This window comes from Phaseolus vulgaris, chromosome 5, assembly GCF_051622355.1.
Source record: "Phaseolus vulgaris cultivar YP4 chromosome 5, ASM5162235v1, whole genome shotgun sequence".
Taxonomy (NCBI): domain Eukaryota; kingdom Viridiplantae; phylum Streptophyta; class Magnoliopsida; order Fabales; family Fabaceae; genus Phaseolus; species Phaseolus vulgaris.
The window spans coordinates 40,492,461-40,504,039 of NC_143502.1; the positions used below are offsets into that span (position 1 = coordinate 40,492,461).

General features: G+C 30.2%; 1 protein-coding gene across 1 annotated transcript; it reads left to right on the forward strand.

Moving 5' to 3' along the window:
* Positions 1–7,886: 7,886 nt before the first annotated feature.
* On the forward strand, positions 7,887–10,786 carry LOC137817089 (scarecrow-like protein 34). Its single transcript, XM_090302201.1, has 2 exons — positions 7,887–10,405; positions 10,528–10,786. Exon 1 carries the CDS (start codon positions 8,192–8,194, stop codon positions 10,358–10,360), a length of 2,169 nt encoding a protein of 722 aa, XP_090158327.1. The 5' UTR covers positions 7,887–8,191; the 3' UTR covers positions 10,361–10,405; positions 10,528–10,786.
* Positions 10,787–11,579: the final 793 nt, after the last annotated feature.

The window sequence follows — 11,579 nt, forward strand, 5'->3', positions numbered from 1 at the left end:
GGTACAATATCGTCAAATATTGCATATAATAATTGCATATAATTTGATAATTATTATTTTCTTAATAGAAAAATCATGATCAAAATGGTCTCAAAAACACTACAGTTGTCTGTCCAAAATGGTTTCAGAAATTACTAAGAAATATGTTCCATAACTAAATCATTACTAGTTGTGCATGAAGTTATAGAAAAACCATATAACAAAAAGTTCTCATAAGACACTATAAGATGTTCGTTGAGCTTTAGAAAAAAAACATAAACAATTTTTTCTCAGAAAACACTATAAGATATGCGTTGAGTTTTGGAGAGAAAAAAAACATAAACAAAATGGTTGTTTGAAGAAGTAAACCATTGCATATGTATGATTTTATTTTCTCTTGAGGTCTTGAAGGTTGAACTGGTCATTGGTCAAAAGTGTTCTACCTGCAATAGAATATACAAAGAAGTCACCCTTTAAATATTACTTTTGAAATGATTACTCATAAATAACAACATATATTAGGTTGTCACTAGATGAGCTCAAATAAAAAAGTTATATTATAAAAACACTTCAAAATCACAAAAATAACGGATTATGAGCTAAGTTACTTTAAACTTGAGTGTTACGCAAAGTCATATTTCAACTTGTAACATGTTAAGTCTTTTTAAAAACCTGAACTTCTTATTGAGTCATATCTCCATAAATTTTAAAGCTTAATAAAAAAAATTCTTCTTCATAAGTAAGGGACATAAGAGGAATCATCTATCTACTTAATTAATGTTAAATTCTAAATTTGATAAAGTTATATGCCTATCTTATATTCTAATATCTTGAAAATTAATTATTTTCAAGAATATAAGTTAGCAATCTTATAAAAAAAAAATTAACAAGTTAATATGTATTAATCATAACAAAACCACCAAAATACAAAATACAATTATTATGTAATTGTGTATATAATTTATCGTATAAATAAGACTCTAATTTATATATTGACATTTCTATCGTAATAAAAAAAAACACTTTGTAATCTATACCTATATATAAATGAGATTTACATTTTAACCGTTTTCTATTGTATACAAATTTATTCTTATTTTATCTTTATATTAATATTTTATTATTTTATTTTGGTTATTTCATCGTTTTATAATTACTTAAATTTAAAACTAAGAAAAATGAGTTAATATTAAATTTGAAAGAAATTGTTTGAGAGACGTGCAATTAATAGGAGAAGTGTGAGAAGAAGAGACGGAAAATGATCAAAGAACAAAAAGAAACATAAAAAAGGGAATGTAAACCACAAAAACTTAGTTTGTTTTTTTTATTCTCGCTAATCTAAAGGTATTTCTATTATCGTTTATTTTTTTCTGATCAATCAATACAAGTTGTATAGATTCTGATTGTTGTTAATGCTCCTCATTTTTTTTTTACTCTACTTTTCATTTTTGTACAGCAAGTCAAGGCGAAAGAAAAGAAAAAGATAGAGAAGCATAATATTCCAAACCGTTACTTAAATACAAAGCATCCAGATTTTTTTTCACAGGTAGTCGATAGGGAGGATGGATGGTTCTGAATACAAAATTCTTGCGGAGAAGAGGAAATAGATTAGAAAATAGATATTTTCTTAGGATTTCTTAGTGGAGTTTCCCATCTTATTTTTATTTTCATTATTATATTCCTCTTTTTTAGTTTTATATTAGTAACAAATCAAAAGGACATTGTTGCGGAGAAGATGAAATGGATTAAAATATATATATTTTCTTAGGGTTTGTTATTAAAGTTTCTCATCTTATTATTCTTCTTCTTTTCATTATTATGTTCATCTTTTTTAATTTTATATTAGTAACAAATCAAAATGATATTCTTAAGAGTAGAGGAAAGAGATTAAAAAATAAATATTTTCTTAGATTTTGTTACTAGAATTTCTCTTCTTATTATTTTTCTTTTTATTATTATATTCCTCTTTTTTAGTTTTATATTAGTAAAAATCAAAATTAATGATTTACAAGTATTGAGATTGAAATAAATAACATAATTGTTTTAATATAATTATGTTCATTGTGTTATAAATTTAAATTTTTTTAATATTTTTTTTACTGTAAAAATAATATATATATATATAATAAAAAAAATATAAATACACAAATGCAAAGAAAACACCAATTTTCGTGTTTAACTAAAAAAAAACATATACACCACATTGATAGACAACTAACTCATTGTATTAAATTCAAAATGAGCAATGATATATTGACACTTTGCTCCACTATACAACTTCTAATTGATGATATAAAAAAGGATATTTTTGTCATTTTATACAAAAAAAAATTGAATTTTTTATAAAAAAAAAGAAAATTATATCCTAGAACAAGATTATCAATATATCATTTTTCAAATTCAATAAAGAAGTTGACGATACTACTAGTTATAGTCAATGACCACATAAACATAACCAAACTTTACAAAATAAAAATAAAAATGAAAAAAGATTTTAGTATCAGTGTAAAGAAAGAATTTATGAAAAAAGAGAGTAAAATTCATAAATTTATTAGACACTGAAAAGTTATTTAATATATATATATATATATATATATATATATATATTAGATTTAAATTTAATATGATAATATTATGAGGAATTTAAATTTGAAGTGAATGTGTTAATATTAGGAATAGTAATAAAAATAATATATTAGGCAAATACTTTTTATTTGAATTAAACCAAACAAGATCTAAATAAAAGAAAGAAAGAAATTGAGTGGGATTTATAAAACTCGCATGAATATTCAGTAATAAACTATAGTGATAGCTTTTAGTTTGATAAATATTTTAAATAAGATTTGTAAGAACATAAAAAATAATCATAAATAATGATATAGCATAGAGTTATATTAGTTACAGTAAGATATAAAAACAGTGAAGAGGAATTTACTATTGGATTGGTTATGATATGACACCTGTCTCTTTTTATGAGAAAGAAAACCTGAGAAAAGGGCCCAACAACACCCTAAGCAACAAACCCCTACAGACAGAAAATTGCTAATTATAGTTGGGTCCATATTTTTTATACAATTATATTATAATTCTTAATATTATTTAATTTTAAAATTATTTTTTATTTTGCTAATTATAGTTGGGTCCATATTAATATTATTATTTTAAAATTATTTTTTATTATATATTTATTTTAAAATTCATCATATAAAAAATTAGATACAATTTTTAAAAAAAATAAACTATCACTTTCCATTATAGTTGGATCTCAAACCAAACAAACAAAAGTTGAGAAGCCAATTATTGCAGTCTCTTGGATCAATGGGACCTCATAACAACATTACTATTGATTTTATAGTTGGAAACATTATTTGAGAGTCTCACATGAGATTCAGTATTTATTTATGAGATCAATTTGACAAATGAGAATTCAGCTGCAAACTCCATTCTCCCAATAAATTGGAGAGATAAGGCACTAATTGCACATTACTATTCTTCCTACCATTCATTCACTTTCAACATATTTTCCTCAACCACACCTCACATGCCTCATGCCACATCTACCTTTTCTACACCATCAATCCAACATCTTTAGACTAGACTACTCATTAATTTTCAACATTCAAATTCACATGATATTAAATTATATTTGGATTCACAAGTGAACGTGTAAGGATTTAGGAGGATGAATATATGACGATGAGTGAAAAAGTATGAAGAAAGTGAGTATGTTTGGATTGAGATATATTAGAGTGGATTAATGAGAAATGTTTATTGAAGTTTGAGAATCATTTAATGGTTGGGAGTGTATTTTATTTAATTTAAAAATGTAAAGTGTAAGATTACAAATTTACCTTTGTCTTTATAAAAATTAGAATAATTAAATATTATGGATTTTTGTCTCAATTTAGATGAATTAAAATTATTAGTAGTATAATCTAATATAGTTGAATAATTAATTTCAAAAAATAAAATGAGTTATTTGACGAAAAATAATTTACATCTAAAATTTTAAATATATATAAAATTTGTAAATTGCTATATTAAAATAAATAATTTTAATATTCATAAATGTATAAATTATGTTTTATTGAATGTAAATAATATTATTGTATTCAAATAATAATAATTATTATTAAATAATTTGTTTATTATAAATAATTATATATTTTTTGTATTTAAATTTTATTTTATTTTATTAAAATATTTGTGTTAGTTAAATTTATTTAATAACTAATATTTATAATGAAGTCTATTTTTAATTAATGAAAAATATAAAAGAAAAACCTGAAATTCTAAAATAAAAAAAGGTAAATTTGGAAGAAGACAAACAAATGTTAAATTTTCCTTTGGTTCTCTTCATTTTAAGAGGAGAAAAGATTTATTGTTCACACTTATATTCACTCTTTCTTTTCTCCACAAAATCATGAATCCAAATAAGGGATATATCTCTACATCTTTATTTGTGAAGAGTTTTTTATCAGCAAGAAATAATTAATAAATAGAACTACGGGTGATCAAACCCTTATACAAATCATGAAAATAAAAAACATTTTCCCTTTCAACCCACCCCACCCTAGAAAGGAAATTCAACACCTAACAAAAGAAACCAAAGAACTAAAAGAAACCAACGTACTAAACCAACTTGTGACTACATAAACCATCAGGTTCAACACTCCACACAAATAAAACAAGGATTATCAAAGCATAAAATCCGACCCAACTTCACCGACAGACAACACACCACCCAACCCAAACCGTCCAACAAAAGATAAAGTTATGCCTACCTAAAACAGAAACAGACAACGTAAATCGAATTCAGACAAGATAAGGGAGCAAGACACCAGTCAGAGAAAGAGAAGCAAGCAAAGGAAACTTTAGAAGTAATCCAAGACCAAGCCTTCAATTGAGTCAGAGAGAAGATTTCAGAATGATCCACCACACCGCCATTGAAGATAACCTTATTCCTATGACACCAAATCTCTCTAACCACCGAGATCCACACACTCCCCATAACAAAGTTGATAGACTCAAGTGCATTACGAAAAGAAAACTGAATGAAATGTGCAAAGGGATCAATGGGACGAGAAGCATTGAATTCACACTAACCATGTTATTCTATAGTCGAAAAACAAATGATTAGTAGACTCCTCTTTTAATCCACACAAACAACAAATAATACTTTCGAGCACCACCCCACGTCGTGCCAAATTAACTTTAGTAGCAATTTTGTTTTCCAACACTCTCCAAGTCATAACCTAGGTCGCAGGCAAAGCCTTAATGTTCCACACAAATATTGTAAAAACTCGAAAGCGCCCCATCACTTTCTCCCCTGAACACACCGTAAGCAAAATTAATCGAAAACTCAATAGATTTACCACTTTTTCAAGACCACTTATCATCAAAATCCGAAACAAGACTTATCCCTTGAATCTCCACAAAAAGTTGTCAAACCTGAGTCTTCTCCCACTCAAACAAACTTAAAAAACAAACAAAATTTATTGATACATTCCGTCAATCATTGATTTACCTTGACTGCGAGTTATGAAGAACAGATTTAAATGGATCAACGAAACAAAATACAATTCACTCTGAATTATCACCATTTTTACCTACCATCAATGAATGTCAGGGGTGGGTACTTACATGGTTGAGTATCATAAATTAAATTTTATATTTTATAAAATTAAATTAGATCTAAAATCTATTTTTATAAAATAAGATTTCCACATAATATAAACTAAACTGAATTTTTTTGTCTCTGGTAGATGGATTCCCAACAAAACTCTGAAAAAATTCTAACATTATAACATAAAAATTTACATGTCTGATCTTAAATCAAGACTTGCTTTCTTGTCAAGGTTTATCGATTATTTTTTGAGGGTTAAGAAAGTTTGAAACCTTAACAACCAAGTAAAATTGAACAATTCAGTGACTCCTTGATGATGCCATCTAATAAAACAACAGTAACTCGATTAACTGTTCATGCTACACATGCTTAATTGGAATTAACAAGGGTTTATTAGCGAAGTTGACTAGGAGAATTTCAACATTTATCTTATATTTGTCACTCTTTATCTTAGGTACGTCTCTTTTTGCTGTTTCAACTTCTAAAACAGCTAATTATATTAAGATATCACTTTCGTTTTCCTAATTAAAAATATTACAGTCATTGAGGACCAAAATAACTCAACTCAACACATGGATTGGCTGAGATTATATTTGTTTTCCTGTTTTGATGATTTTGTGATTGGAGATAGGGTTAGGAACTTCAGATTCCTTTCAGACATTGACAATGACATATACATAAGACACGTTTGTTATTAGGTGTGATAATACCTCATTAGCTACATAATAGCCACCTTCCATTAACACAACACAATCATTAATGGAAGACTCAATAATCATACCATTAACAGCATCAAGCAAGATGGGGGCAAACAACACCTTCCTTCATTTTATTAACAACTACCTTTTTTTTTAATGTTTAAGTTTAGGACAATGAAAAATACTTTGCTTTCAAAAGAAAAGGTGTAATGCTATTATTTTATTCATATAATAATCTTATATTATATAACTTAAGAGTCGAAGATAAGAACAATTTAAATACACATTCATCTTTTAATATATTAATAGGTCTTTTAAAAATAAAAACGTGATGGAGTTCTGAGTTTTAAAAGAAACAATACTTAAAATATAATGATTGATCTGGTGGTATTATCTCTATAAATTTGAAACAATTATAATGTTATTTTTTTTAAATGAATCTCAATTTTTTATTGTGAGCACTCATAAGTATTGTTATATTTATTAACTATTTAATTTCTTTAAAAAAAATAAAATATTAGTTATTAAAACAAGTAAATAATACACTTTGAAAATGAGTCATTTAAAATCTCTTTTATTCTCAATATATATTCTTCTAACACCAAATTAATATTTATTATGAGAGTACGTATACACTCTTTAAAACGCACTCTTACCCGAGTTTTCAATGTTAGGATTTTTTTTTATTGTTATTAAAACCGTACATATTGAGATTAAAACATTACACGTTTAAGTAAAAATGGCGCAGAAGATCAATTTGAACCTACGACACTCTCTCTCTCCTCTTAAATAGTGTGTTCATGTCGGACACATGTATTGAACACCGACACTAGTAGGATATGTATCGGTAAAGTGTTTAATTCAAAAAATATTTATTAAATTTTTAATAATTCTAGCACTATTCTAACACAATTTTTTTAAAAAAATATATTAATTTTTTACCAACTCAAATTTATTATATAAATATTTAGTGTGATTATAATCTTTTTGAACCAATCATGAAAAAAAACATTTCTGTTAAAAAAAATTGAAACATACTAATACACATAAATCTTTATTATCAATTTATATAATTTATAATTATATAATATATAGATTCGTATAATCGTGTAGTATATTTTAAATATCATATAAATTGTACAATTAAATTTATAGATAGGATGTTACTAAATACATATTTTTAATTAAAAATCACTTTTCCGACATTTTTTTAATTTCAAATTAATTGGAAATATCAAAGGAAAAGACAAAATAGAAAACACTAAAATTTTTCGGTGGTTGAAATATCAACGGATTTAATTTGTCCTATATTTTTGAGCAGAATGAGAATTTAAATTATAAACTACTCACAGTGAAAATATTTTTAATTATAAACTATCATATACCATGAAATTATTAAATATCATTTATCGTCCCACACTAACATAAAAGGCATAATTAAGATATTAACGACTAATCAATGTACTAATTTTTGGAATTGTTGAAATAAAGACATGCATTTTTATATTTGCTTACATAATTGTCTTTTCAACGTATAATATTTTGGTTTAAGAGTTTAATAATGGGAATTTAGGTCTGAAATTAAAATTGATTATTTTTTTATTATTTATAGTTGAGAGTATATAAACACCACTTCACCGAAAACTGCTGAGTTTGTTTTCTTATGCCAGCTTCCATCTCCTTTTTCTCTTCTCCCAGTTTCTCCCCAAGAGTTGCAACGTTCATAATTCATGCTCTGTCACAATCTCTCTCTTTCAGGGGTTTGTGTTTTTTATTCTCTTATGTTATAGTATTTTCCATGCGCATAATTCATGTTATAGTTTTTGTTTGCTCCGTTTAAAATTCCGGCGGCTTCTTCTGCGTTTCTGTTATCCTTTAAGAAGCTTCTATGGATCCAAACACCGTCATGAGCGGCTACGACTTTGATGAGTGGGATCTCAATGGACACTACACCAACCTCGTCACTGATCCTTTTTCCTTTCAGTCCGATGTGGGCCCACCTGGGTTTTTTCCGAACACAATCCTAGACTCCGACCCGCTTGTTTCATCCTCCTCCGCCTCCGCCGCTGTGGCGGCTACGGTTGAGGAAGACACTGACTTTTCAGAAACCTTCAAGTTCATAAGTCAAATTCTCATGGAAGAGAACTTTGAACAGAAACCGTGCATGTGCTATGACCCTTTGACTCTGCAACACACCGAGAAATCCTTCTATGATGCTTTGGAATTGGAACCGCCGCTGCCTCTTTCCCCGAATCAGCACCCGCTTGAGAGCCCCGATGGTAATTCTTCCAATTCCACTACTGATTCAGCCAATTCTCACGACTTTAAGCCTTCTTCGCCCAATACACCTGTTTCTGGCGGTGGCGGTGGCGGTGGCGATGCTTTGCATTCCTCTACCCACGCGCCCTCTTTCTTTGTTCCTCCGTCTGCTTTGACTAAAATTAACGAGGGAACCCTGGATTTGGATTCTTCTGTGAGCAAGCTCTTGGCTGAAAATATTTTCAGCGATGCAGAGTCTATGTTGCAGTTTAGGAGAGGGTTGGAGGAGGCTAGTAAGTTTCTTCCTCAGAGAGCTCAGCTTTTCACTGGGTTCGAGAGCACCACGGTTTCTGCGGAACCAAAGGTAGGAGGGGACTTAACTGTGAAGCGGGAGAATTTAATTGGGGAGAAGAGTAGAAAGAATCACGCGCGCCAAGATGAAGAAGAAGGAAGAAGCAACAAACACTCCGAGGTTTGTGTTGATGAGGAGAATGAAATATCTGAAATATTTGATAAGGTGTTGCTTAGTGTTGAAAATGTTCCACTGTGTGCTGAGAAGAATGTATCTGTGGCAGTGGGAGATAGTAACGCAAAGCTGAGAGATCAACCGGTTGATGGAGGGAAGGTTCGTTCCAAGAGGCAAGGGAAGAAGAAGGAAACAGTGGATTTGAGGACCCTTTTGGTTCTGTGTGCGCAAGCTGTGTCTGCCAGTAACAACAGGACTGCTAATGAACTATTGAAGCAGATTAGGCAGCATTCTTCTGCCTTGGGTGATGCCTCACAAAGGTTGGCTCATTATGTGGCCAATGCTTTGGAGGCTCGCTTGGTTGGTGCTGGAACTGGCACACAGATATTTTATATGAGCCACAAGAAATTCACTACTACTGATTACCTGAAAGCTTACCAAGTTTTCATATCTGCCTGCCCTTTCAAGAAATTTGCACATTTCTTTGCAAACAAAATGATTATTAAAACAGCAGAAAAGGCAGAAACTCTTCATATTATTGACTTTGGTATCTTGTATGGTTTCCAGTGGCCAATTCTTATCAAGTTTTTATCAAGTAGAGTTGGAGGGCCTCCCAAGCTGCGGATCACAGGAATAGAGTATCCCCAACCCGGCTTTCGCCCATCTGACAGAATCGAGGAGACTGGTCGTCGTCTAGCTAAGTATTGCAAGCGATTCAATGTTCCTTTTGAGTACAAGGCGATACCATCTAGAAACTGGGAAACCATTCAAATTGAAGACCTTAAGATTGAGAGCAATGAGGTGCTTGCTGTGAACTGTCTGGTAAGGTTTAAGAATTTGCTTGATGAATCAATTGAAGTGAGCAGTCCCAAAAATGCTGTTCTGAAATTAATCAGGAAGATGAATCCGCATATTTTTGTTGACGCCGTGGTAAATGGATCTTATAATGCCCCTTTCTTTGTCACGCGCTTCAAGGAGGCACTGTTCCATTATTCTTCAATTTATGATATGTTTGATACTCTCATATCCCGTGAAAATGAATGGAGGTTGATGCTTGAGAGAGAATTTTTTGGTCGGGAGATCATGAATGTTGTAGCATGTGAAGCTCTTGAGAGGGTTGAGAGGCCAGAGACATACAAACAATGGCAGGTTAGGAATACTAGAGCTGGTTTTAGGCAGCTCCCACTGGACAAGGAGTTAATGGCCAAATTTAGAGGCAAGTTAAGGGAATGGTACCACAAGGATTTTGTCTTTGATGAAGATGGCGGCTGGATGCTTCAAGGTTGGAAGGGTCGCATTTTGTATGCTTCAAGTTGTTGGGTGCCAGCATAAAATATGTCACCCAACTCTTGTTTCAGAACTCATACTGGATACAAGGTACGATTCTAAGATCACTCGCAGATCTCTAATCTTTTCACTTTCATCATAATCCGAGCTATGCCTAGCATATATGATGTAACAATGAAAAGCTAATGGTGTTCTTTTTTTTATGATTTCAGGCCACCTTCAGCTGTTCTGAAATTTGATGAATAATATTCTTCACAGGTTTGCACCCAGTGACCCTGTATAATAGTGGCAGAATTTCCTCCCAGATTAGCATAAGATCCTACAAGGATTAGGACAAGAACATTAGTTGTAAAAATGTTCTTTATGATGTTTTTCTTTTCTGTTCTTTCTCTGACCATCACGATATCTTGTACCGTGAGATAAACTAGCGACTGATTTGATTGTTTATTAATGGATGACTGTTTCATTTAATTCTCCAGTTACAATTTTTGCTTCTTGTTTTCCATTGAAGTTTGATTTTAATTCAGCATTTAAGAAGCTCTCTCAGTAGTTTACACTTAACGTGTCCTATGAAAAACTGGTTTGCACTTTGCTCCATTGGAAGGGAATTTCTTATCTAATATAGTTTTACTTGAACAAATGCTGACTTATTTCAACTTCTCAAAACGCTTAAATTTGCAGTAATTAAAACACAGTTGGGACATCCTTAGAGAAAGTTCAATTGAATACCAACTTTTATTGAAAGCTGCTGTAACTTTCTTTGAATGCCTTTCGGTTGACTAATCTCAAATATTTTTCAACTGAGAGAAACTATATTGTTGAGTATAGGTAGACCTATGAAGCTTGTCCCACTGTAAATGCTTATTTCCTTTCGAAAGAAAAATTTCTATAGTTTCTATTTATGAAGCTTTTTACCCATTAATTCCGAGCTATTCTAGAAATCACTCTGTTTGTAGACATTGTACACCACGCGTTATTTGTTCTATTTTTGGTCACCAAATAACGTGGGAGCTGGAGGTGCAGGAAAAAGAGAGAGAAGCTTCTACATTTAACGCAGAAACGACATGATTTTGCGATTTTGAAAACAATTTCAATTTGGAAAGTTTGAGCAAGCGACAGTTGTTGCTTCCCATTACAAGGAATTTATAATGGCTGGGGTATTTATTGTTTTTATTCATAACATTTTTTTTCTCATGTGTTTGTCTGTTTGTTTTTAATGTATGATGCATTGTCTTATTTAAAGAAAATGTTTTGTGCACAATAA